Source organism: Patiria miniata, unplaced genomic scaffold (genome assembly GCF_015706575.1).
Source record: "Patiria miniata isolate m_02_andy unplaced genomic scaffold, ASM1570657v1 HiC_scaffold_29, whole genome shotgun sequence".
Taxonomy (NCBI): domain Eukaryota; kingdom Metazoa; phylum Echinodermata; class Asteroidea; order Valvatida; family Asterinidae; genus Patiria; species Patiria miniata.
This window is the reverse complement of record NW_024037068.1, coordinates 24,423,607-24,438,878: the sequence shown is the minus strand read 5'-3', so window position 1 is coordinate 24,438,878 and position 15,272 is coordinate 24,423,607. Positions and strand designations below refer to the sequence as shown.

At 42.2% G+C, this 15,272-nt stretch overlaps 1 protein-coding gene across 1 annotated transcript; it reads left to right on the top strand.

Annotated features, from left to right (window-relative positions):
* Positions 1 to 4,278: 4,278 nt before the first annotated feature.
* Positions 4,279 to 15,066, top strand: LOC119736287 (paired box protein Pax-3-B-like). Its single transcript, XM_038210332.1, has 7 exons — positions 4,279 to 4,577; positions 7,650 to 7,811; positions 8,864 to 9,019; positions 9,581 to 9,847; positions 10,898 to 11,151; positions 11,704 to 11,799; positions 12,773 to 15,066. The coding sequence occupies exons 1-7, from the start codon at positions 4,565 to 4,567 to the stop codon at positions 13,028 to 13,030; spliced, it is 1,206 nt and encodes a 401-aa protein (XP_038066260.1). The 5' UTR covers positions 4,279 to 4,564; the 3' UTR covers positions 13,031 to 15,066.
* The last annotated feature ends 206 nt before the right edge of the window (positions 15,067 to 15,272 follow it).

Here is a 15,272-nt window from a genome sequence, read left to right as displayed (position 1 = left end):
TTTCGTAATCAACTTTCAATGGGCTGCAGTCAATAATATTATGACAATAATACCGCAACAAAGGAATGTCTGAAATCATACTTGTTTAAACAAATTTACAGGTTTACAGTTAAATTCCATTCAACAGTGACATATCTAAAGTATAAACAGGTCGTAAATGGAAAACAAAATTGTATATTTTATTGCCATTGAAAAAAAGAAAGGAAACAACACTAAATTTTACTAAATTAAAACGTTTAAAATGCGTCAACGCGAAGTATCGCCTGCTTTTCACCATCCAAATAACTTCTGCAAAGAGGGATTTCCTTAGCTTCTGCGTTTATTAAGACTATGTTATTCTCTGTTTTAATAAAGAAAGAGACATTTGTTTTTCGTTTTGGTTTTTGGTTTTCTGGTTTGTTGTTTTCGTTGTCGTTGTTGTTGTTGTTTTAAAGGAAAGAAGCCATCTCAAAGGACGAGTTTTTGGTAAAAACTCATGAAACACTTAACTTTTGTGTAAGCGAAGAACTACGCTATCTATCCAAGTAACTCTCAGAAAAGAATCTTGCCTAAGAATGTACAAAGACGCATCAGTGTCCGCCTAGACCAGAATATTGTGAGAGATTATGAGAAAGCGTCCATTGTAGGTCTGCAGTGGTGTATCTCCCCCAGCTAGTTTCTCGAGCTTGCAGCAACTGGCTGGCCAGTCGACCCTCTACATATTAGGATGTTTTTGTCGATCCGCAGGTGCCCCCCAAAAAAATCATTGGAGACCCCCTCCGGGCCCTCCACTGAATAAAACCTTTGCTTCACCATGGTCAGGCAATCTTTCAAAATCCAATGTGTGATTATACTAGGTAATACTTTTTGGGACTGATTATAATGACCTAAGAAACCATGAGCAGGCGCGGATCGAGAGGGGGAGAAGGGGGTCGGTAGGGGTCAAACCCCTCCCAGCTCTGACTCATTTTTTTATAGAAATAAATACAAAAATCGTGTGAACCCCCCCCCCCCCCCCCCCCCCCCCGCTGCGACACCCAACAAAAATTATACTGGTAATTATACTATAATACTGTGCACAAAATTCAGACAGAGCCAGCTGGGTTATTCATTTTGTACACTATTCTATTAAGAAATGGTGTTAATGGTGGTTGGATTTGAACAGAGCCCATTGAAAGTATGGTACGACCCCCACCCTACCCAACCCCTCCCCCAACCCCTCCCCCACCCACCCCCACCCCACCTATTGATTTTACGGGAGCCAATTGTCCAGAGAAAAAAAAACCCTGTCTACATTTCAGCATTGATTTGCTGATGACCCCCACCAACCCCAACCCCCCCCCCCCCTTCAAAAATTCCCGGATCCGCCCCTGATGAGTTCTCAAAAGGAGTAAAAAGCGAGGAAAAAAGTGTTCTGTATTGACTGGTATATTATTAGCATACTTACACGGCTACACGGTCTAAGTTATGCGCAGACGCAAGATTAATTTTCAGCGGTCGCCTGCCGGCGGGGAAGACGAACGCATGCGCAGTGTTTGCGCAGCTAAGTTAACGGATGGCTAGCCGTGTGCGGGATGCGTGCAGCCCTATGTGGCTCGCTGTCATCCCCCTATTGGAAACAAATTAGTTTCCTCTCCAAAAGATGGGCACTTGTTTAATGTTCTCACGCCTCCTCAACCAATACCTCGTCAGTTTTTAATATATATTTTTATAGATACAAACAACTGTACTTTTCCTGCCGTAGACAAATACGCACACAAAAACCAGGCCAGTGTGAATATCATTCCGTATAACACGCACAGAGATCGTGACATAAAAAAAAACATCGCAAGAAAAACGGACCAAAAAAACACGAACAAAATTGATCAAAAGAATTGGGTGTATCACGACGGCGCCGATGCGCACACAATCTTCCCGCCAAAACGGAAGATATTAAAGAGGATACGAGCTGAGCGGTTGGAGATGGTGGATGTGAGGGTGTGAATTTCTTCCTTTGTGTTGCCGGGCAACGGATGATACGTGGGCCGTCTGGCGTGTTCTCGCACAGCCACAGGTGGGGGCGGGGGGGGGGGGGGGACTCAGATTGGTTTCATCACCCCTGGAATGGATTTGTGGGGTTTAAATGGATTCGTGATTTTATAGTTAAAAACTGTGTAGGCCTGTTATCGGATTTATCCAGCGGGTTTGAGGATTGAGAAAATGATTTCATTTCCCTCTTGTATTATGTAAGCAAAGAGAAACACCACTGTTTGAAAAAACTCATCAGAAATCCTTCAAGATATAATAAAAGCAGGATTGAGCAAGATACAGGGTGTCCTCTCAAAACGTAACCCCAAAACAAAGGTTAATATGAACAAACTATAAACTTATGACCATTATTATGGTTTTGTCATAAACTATAGTGGAAGTAAGCTTTCCAGTGATATCTTGGGTGCTTTCCTCATGTATCACCGAGTTTCATTGTTTTGAAAATGGTATGTGACACCCGAGAAATTAAACCATAGCAGCTCAGGGGGGGGGGGGGGGCCCAGATATGGTTAGCCGAGGTGTGGCATAATGAAATTGAGGCGTGGCATATTTTTGACCGAACTAATTTGTATTGAGCTGTCACCAAGATCATTTCGTCAGGGAAGATGCATCATTAACGGTCACATGTGTATTGTTAGTACACATGTATTGTTAATGCTGGTATACACACTATCAGCAGGTACTCAATTGGTGTTATATATTCTCAAAAGTGAAGCTCCCGATTTTGACATTTTCCCCATTTTTTTTTTAAAGAAAAACGATTCCCTCTTTTAAGATTTGGTTGATATGCAAATGACCTGGTTGCCATAAAGTCTGCTTCCGCATAATGGCATATAATCAGTGTTCCGCCACACACAAATCGCCCACAACAGTCGATACATTGAGTTTTAAATACCGAATTGATAAGAAGGGACGGAAAAGTGAATCCGTTCATTTTAATCACTTCAATTTATATCCGCGGCTGCCATTTCTTTTCTCATCGTGACGATAATGAAAACCAGTAAATCAATGAGTAATGTTGATGAAAGAATCTTGGCTGGGAGGCCGTATATTATAACGGAGTTAAATCATTAAACTGGCAAACGAACAAACAAAAAACAATACTCCGTCGCTGCGCTGGATTTAATTTGCAGTTCTCTCGTGCATTGATTCCATTCAATCAGCAAGAAAGAAAACAACCAAACAAAATGATAATGTAATAATAACGGTGATTTGTTTGGTTAGCGTGTCTTTATCGCTTCCTGGTCGTGCGTTGTTAATTACCAGCCCAGATTGGTTTAGAGTGTCATTATAGTATTAGGATCAATAGCGCTCGTTATCGCTTAATGAACAAAGGAAATGAGGGAAGGATCTGAGCTAGAAATCTGGGTCTGGGAGCCTGTTATTAAGTCATTAGATACTGGATTCCGTGCAGGTGTAAATTGGACAGGAAAATTCCACTTTAGTCACGTACTGGGGAGTTTGTCTTTATTATGGTCAAACACATTCTTGTGTTAATTAGCGATCCTGTAAGGTTATAAGTAACCATTAGAAGTATGCAGTGGTTTCTTTCTTTGGTGACAACCGAGCGTTCTGTCTGACTTGTCCAATCCGATGGTAGCCCTCGCTGACGTAATGCAATTCTTCAACAGACCAGCCAATCAATAATTAAACAAATCTGACAATGAGATTAAATTAAAAAAGAAAAACATCTAAATATTCACTCCCTTAATGTCCATATTCTTCCCTATGTCAAATTGATTGGTATCTTAAAATGAAGAGCCGGGTAATTAAATCTTCAGAAAAAAAGTCACCAAGACTCATTTAATAAAATCTGGTCACAAATAAATAAGCTTGTGGAACACGTTAAGAAAGGAAATCCAATGATTTTCCTCTCTTTTTGTAGCCATCATGTTTGCCAAGGGCTCACAAAGCAACAATACATCTTCAGCGACGCTTGGTGGACCAATGACAGCCTCGTTCAACATTCCACCAATCACTGACCACGCCCACTTAACCCGACACTTAACCAAATCCGCAAATTCCTTTCCTATCCTGTCTAATCAATCATCCTCTCCACCCCAACCACCCCCCCCCCCGAAAAAAGGGACATGATATTGTCATTTTGTTTTTCAATTCCATATTGCCCATCGATATTATCATCCGCTTAGCAGCGCCCAATTTCGATTGTGCGAATGCAGGGAGGCGTACGCGACTCGAAAAGCGCCTGTTGCATTTTTTCGAGAGCAAAATTCCCCGCTTGAAAAACGAGGGGCTGTACATTGTAACCAACGCACGCGACCCTATTGTGTTGCCTTGTTGACCAGCGCCCTTTCGAATGCAATTAATAACACCTTATAGGGTTTAAATTGACGGGCCGGGCGAGGGGGACTGACAGTCTAAACCCCCGGCACCGGATCTGTTGGCTCGCGGTCGAACGATTGCTGCGGGGCGAGATTAACACCGAGAATCTTTTCCTACTGTTGTGCGGGAGCGCGCACGCCGCCAGGCACCGCCCGGGGCTACACGGCGCGCACGACGGCGGGGAGTATTTCAGTTTGCTCGCCGGAGACTTGGCATGTATTTTGGTGGTGAGTATATCACAACAACGTTAGAAAATCCGTGATTAGGCCGGCTCTCGTGATAAGCCTATTTTAAAAAGTCTTTGAAGATTGTGACCGGCTGTGCGTCGAACTGACGATATTGGTAAGCGATATTTCAGAAACTGGTATGAAATTTCAGAGATGAAATTCTGGACGGATTTTTAACTGAAAATTAATCATCCAGTTTAACTGAAATTCAACTGAATATATTTGTTTAAACATAGAAGTTTAAGATACGGTATTTACAAAGATGGTAAGCCTATAAGTCTATAACAAAACAATTTTGATGACTGGAATTTAAAAATGTCGTGTTAATAATTTGTTTTTTTTCTAGACGTAATCTCTTGAAAAAATCATGAATTTATTCCCACACGTACTGAATCGTTATAATTTATCTACATAAGGCCTTAACACGAAACGTCATCTTTTAATCCAATTGAGTGTTTTTTTTAAGAGCTGCAGTACATTCGCACTAGAAAGACAATAGTTTTTGGCCCAGAAAATACTACAATTTTTGGTCGAAAGCCATCGTCTTTCTAGTGAGACTGCACTGCGGCTAATACACTCTTCAAAAATCGAAGTGGTTTAAGATTGGCGATGTTTAACATGCCCAGCTAGTTTCCTATAGGCACTCGCTGCCCAAAATCACGCCGAGTTTTACAATTTTTGTGTAACATAATGCACAAGTCTTCTGGACAAAGACCGAACTGACGACATGGATTCTGGAGTATAGACTAACGATAATGTATACTGTTAAAAAGTGTAGTCCATAGATTGAAATCTGCTTGTGGTTTTTCTCTTCATATTTTCAGAAATATTCTGTAACATATTTCGATAAACTGCGATATCGGGAAGCGATAATTGTACTTGGAAATGCGCTTTAATTTGCAGTGTGTTTTGCCTGAAGGCAATTTTGGAAACTCAATTCAAGCATTTAATTCAATCACTAAAGTACCTCTTGTGGTCACGTTCTGGAGAAAATGTAGCCAATTTTACAAAAAGGGTAAAGGCACTCTTTTATCCGATGTGTTTAATTATTCCAATTATATATAGGTTTACCTGATAAAGAAAAATAATTGCTTTTTCAGTTCAACGCCAATCGCCACATGAGACGAATGTCCCGAAACTTAATTGTACGAATCACTGACGCTACAATCGCGAATTAGACTGGACCATGAAATCTACTTATACAAATTCGAATTTGTAATTAACAAAGTGAGCCCAAACGGCAATCTGGAACGAATTTAAAATTATCTTTTCATGGAAATTAGATATACACGTGTTAGAGTATAACTATAGAAAAACCCATATCATTCTATATTTTGTAATACAAAATTAATGCCCAAAATTTTGTGAGATTGATCATACAGCGAATCTAAACAGCAAATATTTCTTATCTGGATAGGTTGCTAACATCTTAATAACTTAACGTCTTTCATCATGAATTCAAAGGATTCATAATAGTTTTAGATCTACATTTACACCTCTTACAATTTCACCTGTCGTCATGCAATTTATAAGCTTTCTGGCAGGGGCGGCGGAACCGGGGGGGGGGGGGGGTGCTGGGGGGCATTTGGCCCCCAGATTTTCCCAAGTGCCCCTTTTGTAGCCATAAATGCAGTGGCGTCACCAGACTTTTCAGTCTGGGGGAGCACAGGGGGGGGGGGGGGGCACCAGCATTTGATGGGGGGGGGGGGGCACTTAGGTGGATACGGATCGCCGTCCTGGGGGAGGGGTCTAAGGGGAGGGGGTGCCCCCCTCCCCTTTGGAAAATGTTCGCATACGGAGGATGGGCTAGATGCAAAATGGTGCCACATTTGATGCTAAATTCGATCTGAAGATATCTCCAGAAATTGCTATTTTCGAGGTAATGATTTTAACAACGCGCAGAATTTTTTTTTTACCAACCCAAATCTCAGATGGGGGGGCACTCGGGGGGGCACTGGGTTTTCCAGGGGGGGGGGGCACGTGCCCCCCCTGGCCCCCCCCCCCCCCTTGGCGACGCCACTGCATAAATGTGCCCCCTCGAGATAAAGGAAAATGCCCTTAATATGAAAACCAAGTCCCAAAACCCATACAATACGCCCTGAAAATGGGCATATAATGCATAGTTAGCATATAATCATTGGTTTTGAAGAGCGCCCACTATTTGATTTTACGGACGCCAAGTTTCCGGTGAAAAAAAGGTGTCGACATTTCAGCACGGGTGTGCAAGTGCCCCTTTTTGGTGATGCCCCCCCCCCCCCAAGTTTCAAACCCGTTCCGCCGCCGCTGCTTTCTGGACATTTCAGTTACAGAAAACAGGCAATCTTGAAAATCGCGAGCGATCTACAGGATCTGTTGACAATTTATTCATGAATTATCTTATTACGAGCTGTTATATTTTTTGACGGAGTAACCACTTAAAAAAACAACCTTTTTGCGCTTTCATAATGCCATTTTTATATCGTTCTCGTTGTTTCGTTTTAAATGTGCTTGTTTAACGCTTCACTGTTTTCATAATTTGTGGTCAACTTGTCTTTTGGTGTTTCTTTGCCGATAGTCACATTATTAAATGCACATGACCTATTTCGACGGCCTACACTATGGGTTCTTTATTCGTAAAAAAAGAGCTTTAAAAATTAGAACGCGTACCTGAGTGTCATCTCAGTAACAAGTACCCATATTATAGTTGTCAGGAAAGGCATGGGCGTCGTAAATACCAAGAAAAAGACAAAATACAAAACAAACTTTAAAAACAGACAAGTTTGTTTGTATATAGTGTCAAGAAATGGATATTTTGCTCAAAATAAGTTTATTCTAATGTGTAATATACACGAGGCAATTTACAAGCAACTTATTTCAGGCAATCTTCAAAACGAAAAACGACCTGCATTGTTATTCTGCGAAAATGTCCTTAAGAATTTCACGCGTACAGTCACTTTCTAGACGAATGCATTTCGATATTGACGAGGATTGGTTGCCTCCCAGATGCCTTCAAAATTGTTCTGTGCTCGTTTTGAAACCTTGTCCCTCAAAAAAATGTTGTTAGACGTTTTTAAAATTCGGTTCTATACCCAGTTGACAGCGGATTGAACCAACTTGCCGGCATGTTTGTGAACGGGCGCCCTCTACCGGAGACGATGCGACACCGTATAGTCGAGATGGCTCATTGCGGTGCGCGACCCTGCGACATCTCCAGGCAACTGCTGGTGTCCCACGGCTGTGTGAATAAGATTCTAGGTAAGACCCATAGGGTTGCAGACCAGTAAATAAACTGTCATAAACACCAGTGATAAATACGCCCACTTCCGAAATTTAAGAAAAATACTCACAACTCTCCAAGGTGTTTGAGACACGCATCAAATTAAAGCTGATTTCATCATCTTTCTTTTTCTGTTCAGTTAGTTTGGGGTTAACCAATGACTTATGGGAGAACATTCCATCCGAATATAATCACCACTAAAAGTAGTCCTGTAGCCAATCGCCATTTTGAAAAATAGAGCAACTCTAGGGCCCAATTAAATTCGAATTTCACTGAAATACGAGCTGGCACTCCTGTACACGGCTTTTACACTTTTTTTTTTTTTTCTTACAAACCCTCAAGTTCATGGCCCACAAAATGCTCTAATACAAGATAATTTGAGGGCATGCAAATCGTTATTTAGCCGGCGTATAAGCAGTTTCGGGTCTATTTACTGGCCTGCATCCATAGAGAAATGGACCCCCGCATGAACAAAATACGGCGTTGTTCTTTTGAGATAGCGGATGGAAGTCGAGGGCAACCTCGTCCCCATCCCTAGGGCTTACCCTATTTTCGACCGCGTTTACAATTCAGGAACCCCTGGGTGGGAAACTTGCTTCCTGTATCCTGATTCGATACCGCAATAGGCCTACCGAGTTATCTATTTATATAGTGTACTTGGTGAATTTATTTCCAACGTGTAATACGTGTTTTGACATTCGTTGTATTATCACGTCCAATCTTCCGCCAAAAGTATCCTCCCTTTTCCCATTTTGCATATAATAATACTGCAGAAATGCTATGGTAATAGTACATAATTAAATATTATGCAATACACCTTTGAAATAAAACGTGTAGATTAACCAAATTTTTTTTTTTTGGGGTACTATTGGTGATAAATTAAGCGTACAAACCATCACTTCTTTCCAAATTCAGAACGGGAACAAACTACCACAGTTCTCCGTTGATGGAAAGCATGTTTTATTTCGAGGTCATGATCTCAGCGAGGAAAACGAGCCATTTCCCAAAACTTTACTTTTCTTCTTCCCAGGTCGATTCCTCGAGACCGGCTCTGTTCGGCCGGGGACTATCGGTGGGAGTAAACCCAAAGTGGCCACGCCCACCGTGGTGGAGAAGATTGAACGCTACAAGCAGGAGAACCCGACCATCTTTGCCTGGGAGATCAGAGACAAACTCATCTCAGAAGGTATATGCCTATAAGGAATATGACCTGTATGAACTTAATTTGAATATTCATATGCATAATACAGCCGCGTACTTGAGAAATGAGCCAGTCACCACAGTAGTTCAACACACACATAGTTCCACAACAACTTCGTAAAGTGCATACGTATACGGGTAACCGATGAGCATGAAACCTGGGCATGAAAGCTCGCGTGCGCACTTGGTAAACAGCAAAACCAACAGCTGCTACGTGATGGTGAATGGACCAGTGAGAACTCGGTCCTCGATCATGAATATGTATGAGTATAGTATCAACCAATAAAATTTCAGAATCAGTAACGGCGCTCCTGTCTCCAACGTATGGGTATGAGGTCAGGTCTTGAAGACTGTTTGATTATTCAATGCGTCCGGGAACTAAACACTTGGCGTTACGATGCACCGATCATCGATCATGGCTACTGACTTATGCAAGACTTCTTTTACAGCTAAGTTGCAATATGTGCGGTTCAAAGTGAACTTGCCGAATTCCACGGGGGTTCGCTGGTACCATTCATCTATTATTTCATTTCTCGGTATCTAACAGGTGTCTGCACGACTTCGACGGTGCCCAGCGTGAGCTCCATCAACCGCATACTGCGCAATCGCGCCGCCGAGCGCGCAGCCGCAGAGTACGCCAGGGCCACTGAACAGGCATATCTGAGTGACTACGCCAGTGCCTGGACGCACTACGCGTCGCCCTACGGCATTGGCCCCGGCATGAGGATAGACGGGCGACTGGATCCCAGGCAGACGTTGAGGGCGTGCTGCTCTGGTTTCCTGTGTGGGTCGCCATATGGAACATACCATCCGAGTAAGACACTTTGAAATTTGTTTTCGGTTTTATAAGGTGACACTCGAATTGACAGAATTATGTTGTTGACGTTATTTTGACGAGGTAGATTATCCATTCTGGTCACGTACCCCAACCCTACCCTCCATGCCTAAAAACTTGTATTTTGTACAGTTCCGTATACCCCACAATGCAAATACAACATTTGAGGCTTTGGAAAACAGCAGCTGCTGCATGCACTTTGCAGCATACACAGCAAGTTCTAGGAGGACCATTAGTCACTAGTGGTTCTTTCCTGACGAAACTACTTACGTCTGCGCTCTATAGCAACATGTGAACGACTCTATTACAGTCAAAACGTCATCACTGCACACTTGGCCCTGCCAGGGGCTGACTTCATAAAACGCCAAGACGCGTCTTAGGGTGACTCGTCTTATCTTGCGACTTGTCCAAGGATCGATTTTACGATATTAAATTACTCTATGATCTTGAATGCAGTGACGTATGACGTAATTGTTGTGCCTATACAGAGTGGCCCACAAAAAAAACCGGAACGGCATACATTCACTATACCTTGAGACTCAAACCACCTGTACCAATGGATGGAGAATTGTTTTAGCAGAAAATGATATCAAGATCCCGATTTGGTCCAGTGGTGTCTACTGCAGAGCCTAATTTGGGAAGCACACATCTTGCATGTGGGTATTATTACATGAAAATTATTCCCTCTATCCTACTAAATCACGCAGCTTAGTAATTCACTGGACAAAATGACTCCCAACTTTGTTTTACAAAATAGGCTCTTGAAAGAAAAACTACTCGACCGAATCGGGTGATCTTGGTAACAGATTTCAATTTGCATTGGTATAGGTTGTTTGAGTATCAGGAAAGCGGAAGTACGCCGTTCCGTTTTGTTCCTTTGGGGCGGGGGGCACCTGTATAGGTCGAAGAGATCTAACTATGAGATTGTATTTGGGTAGAGGGTGTGCCGATAAAAGTCCTGTTTTGAAGCGGAAAATGTATTAAATGAATTGAAGTGGAACTTGCCGTTTTTTCTCTCCTGACCGACAGGTATCCTACCATCTTCCAACTCGCCGTCACCTTTGCCGACCGAGGGCCAGAGCGACGCTCCCTTCTCTGCCTCCTCGTCCTCGGCCAGTCCCCGGGCCCGCTCTCCATCGCCTTCCGCTACTCCCGTCTCTTCCTCGGAGAACCTTGCGTACCAGGCCCAGCTTGATCCTTCGCCGTACAGGGACCCGATCAGCGAGGAGCAAAGACGCAAACTCCGGCGGAGCAGGACCACTTTTACCCCCGAACAGATCCAGGTAAGTTATGGTAGGGGGATGATCTTGGTTTACCTTTAAAAAAAATACGCTTGGTGTACTCTTTTTCGTCTTCTTCAAATCGAGTATGACCGATTTTAAAGCAGAAGCTTCTTGTCATAACCAGCATTGAAGCGGGGTTGTCTCAACTTCAGGTTTTCGGGGATTTCTTCCTGCTAATAAATAATAGAAGGAAACAGTTGTTTTCGAGCAAAAAGAAGAAGACAGGAGCAAAAAAGAAAAACCTGCTGTTTATTATCCTTTCAAAGTTGCGTACTCCGCGAAAGGCTTGCCCGTCAAAGTTTGTGTTCAGGGCAAATTAGCCTATGGTGGCCACAGGACAATGAACCGCGCACGTTCGGTACATTTTCGGCAAATACAGTCTTCAATAAAGCCGCCTTCAATTTATAAAAAAGAAGAAGATATAAATCAAAAAGATGCATCTCACATCTAATGACTATACACAGAAAACATCATTTAGGCCAGCGATTCCTGATATTGCTTGTCTGATTCATCTTTGAAATTCAATATTGTTCATATTTGTCATTTTCACAGATTCTAGAAAAAGAATTCGAGAAGTCTCACTACCCCTGCGTCTCCACGAGAGAAGACCTAGCAAACAAGACCACGCTCTCCGAAGCTCGGGTACAGGTACGAGCCGACGAGGCTCATTTCTTCCCTTTGCTTGTTAATAAAAGCCTCTGTGTGGCAACTAGAGGGCGCTAGTGCATGGGTACATGGATCACGTGTACTTTCAAGAATTCTAACAAATCTTATTTCAGTATTAGCTGACCAATTTCAGGCAGGACTCTACCGGTTTACGATTATGTCCGACGTTTTCCGAGTTTATTTTCGTTGACAGTCACCTAGATATATTCGCTAAAGCGCGGTTGTTTGTGTGTGCAAAACGGTCGTACTTTATACCAGCATAGTGCCTACATAGTGCTTGTTTATCATATGTTTATATCAATTGTGAACATTTGGAGTTCATTCAATCGAAGCTCGCCTTGGCAAAATTCGAGGAACATCTGGGCAAAAGAGCTCGATCAGCAGCAGACAATTTTAAGCTCACGGCTGATGTGATGATGGGAGCTATTTTAGTGGATGGTCAATTTTCACCTGTCCCCTTCTGTACATGAACTATCATGTGAGAAGTTTCAACTCTCTAGGTGATCACCAGGCAAAATGTACAGCCGGAGAGAGAGATGGGGCTCGCGTATTAGCGAGGATGTTTTTGCATCTTTACCCCATGTCAGTTTCGGCACGTAATCCTTAGCCCACCTCTTCTTTTTTTTGGTATGATATTTGTGATATTTAAAGCCTTTAGAATGATCCTTTTAAAACCTACAGCAGGCGGTTGACATTTGAGATGTCAAATGTTTGTTTTTTCTCTGTGCTGTATTGTATGTAGCCCTTTGTGAGGATATCGAAAAGAAATAGGTAGGGAAAACTAGATGTTAGTACAAGTTATCTGCGATTTTGATACAGAGTTTAAAATTTGACTTGGGTCCCCGCAAGACAAAAATATAAACTGGGAATAACTGTGAATTTATCTAAACTTTGCATGTTTTTTCTTATTTTTTTTCTACAGTGACGTTTTTATTCTGATTTCTCCCAAATGCAGGTTTGGTTTTCCAACCGTCGGGCAAAATGGCGGCGCCACAAGAAGATCGGCAGTCTGCCTTCACATCCGGGGCCTTTGCTGTCCCATCCTTCCCACAATGCCCTGTACTCTACGTCAGTGGCCCTGCCGCGCGCGTACAAGGCGGTGGAGCTAGAGGGCGGCAAGGTCACGCTCAGACCCTCCATCTCGTCGGCCTTCACGCCTCTCAGTCTGGCTAAAGCCACGCCCTCGTCCGCCTCGTCTAGTGGCTTGCATTAGACCACAGCAGAGGGCGCCCCGCAGCCCTTGAGCATGTCGCGAGGGCTTGTTTAATTTTTTTCTTTTACCTGGCAAGTATCAAAGGAAGTGACGCTCATATCAGTGGGCAGATTTGTAATGAATTCCCAACAAGGTACAAGACATTCATTCTCAAGTAGAAAAATCCTCATGAATCTAATTATGATCTGTGATAAAGGGATTTCTTTGTTATTTTTCATTTCATCCTGGCTACTTGCCTACTTGTGACTTTACATGATGTGATTGACTTGTGGTTTGATTAGTGATGGACCCCACTATATAACTTTGTCAATAGTTAGACATACATGTTGACAGATGTGGACTAGTCCATAATATTCAAAGCTTTTTAAAATTTCCTTTTAATGCACCACTGAATTGCTATTGTATAGGCATTTGCGGCAGTCAAGAGATTGTTTCCATGGCATGGCCCTCGTGTGTAGTAGACAACCGCATTTAGGGATGTAGTCAAATCTCAAGTCCATCACAAGTCCAGTCTCAAAATCGCAAGTGCCCTCTCAAGTAAAGCACAATTCCACAGTACACACGTCCGGTAATAAGTAACAGTTGATGAACAAAGGAATGCCTTTGTCAAAGCTCATCAATATAATAGCTCGTGAGTTGAATTGAGACTGGAGGACTTGCGATGGACTTGCAGGAACTTGCAGGAAGCTGTGTGATGAACTCGACTTTAGCACTCATTTTGTTCTAAAGAAGATGCCTTCTTACATCTATTGCTTACACAGTCACTTGTCTATGAAGGGAATGTGTAGCCTTGTAGGCCAAGTTCGGGCGGTCTGCTCTCGACGCGGTATTGTTCTTGCAAAACCCTGACGGATAGGTGGTGTGTGATCCTGTTCTGAGTGCAGTGTTCGTGGGTAGTGTTCCCGCCGTTTGAGCGCGAGAACAATATACCCGTGTCAAGAGCAGACCGCCCAGACTCGGCCAGAGTGTACATAAACAATATTTTGAACGCATGAGGGCGCCACCAATGGTCCGTTTTAAGGTACACAGCTTCACTTGCAAGTTTGCTGAGATTTACATTGGCTTTTCAACAGTCCTCATTCTTGGTAATGAAGGAGATTTAAATTTGCCGATGTAAAGCTACTTCAAAAATGGCGGAGTTGGGCCTGTTGTTACCTCAAAAGATGTTCTTGCAGCGCCCTCACACGTCAAAATATATCATTTGTTTGAATGTTTCCCTTCAATGTGAGTTAATTGTAAAATCACAATAGGACAAAATGCAAAAAAAAATAAATACACGTGTACTGCAAATCACACAATCTTCTATTTAGCAGGCAAACTGGGCTGCTTTACAAAGTCATACATTATAAATAATTCACTTTGTCTAAACAAATGCATTGCCTCACACTTAGGCCTAAAAAGAAAATATTAAACCGAACGCGCAGTGCCGCTATTTGTAAAATACTAGCAGCAGTAAGATTAAACTATTACTTTTTTTAATTTATGATTCGGTACTGACAACCAAAGTTTTAAAGAACAAAACTTGATTTACTAAATTTAAAACAAATATATTATTTTAAAAGGTACTCTTTATTATATGATACTTTAATCAGACGCACGCATAACCAATATTGAATAGAACAGTTTATTTTGACCAGGAAACAATACGGTCACGTGATCAAGTTATAATTGTGTAAGTGACGTTTGAAATAATTGAAATAACTTTGGGTTGAGGCCGCTCATGAAAGATATTCTATATTTCACTGTTTGTTCAGTGCTTTCTTGTAGCTTATGAGTGACAACATCTCAGTTTTAACGACACTTTCATGCTTGCTAGTGCTTATCCATTCGTCTACCGCAAGCAGACGTGAAATCTTCAAGAAAGCTAGTTCAGGATACATGAAACCAACTCCATTATACGTAACGAAATTCATCATGACTAGTCATATTCGTTGTTACTGGACCTTAATATCCAGATTTAGTACGTTTAACTACATTGTAAAAAAAATGGCTTTAGGCTATCAGCTTCGGTCCAAAAATTGGGCCTCCGGTATCAAATGATCGAAAGGAGCAATGCCCATAGCGATTTTTGGCAAGGTATACACATCTAGAGTTGGAAAATGTGTGATAGCTTTGCAGTGTGAGCGGTGGCAGTTTTGTGGGTGTTATCACTTTTATTTATTTTTTTCAAAATGGCCGCCAATATGCTTGCTACCGGGTTAATTATATGTTGTAAGGAGCATGTTTTGGCCAACATTATTTT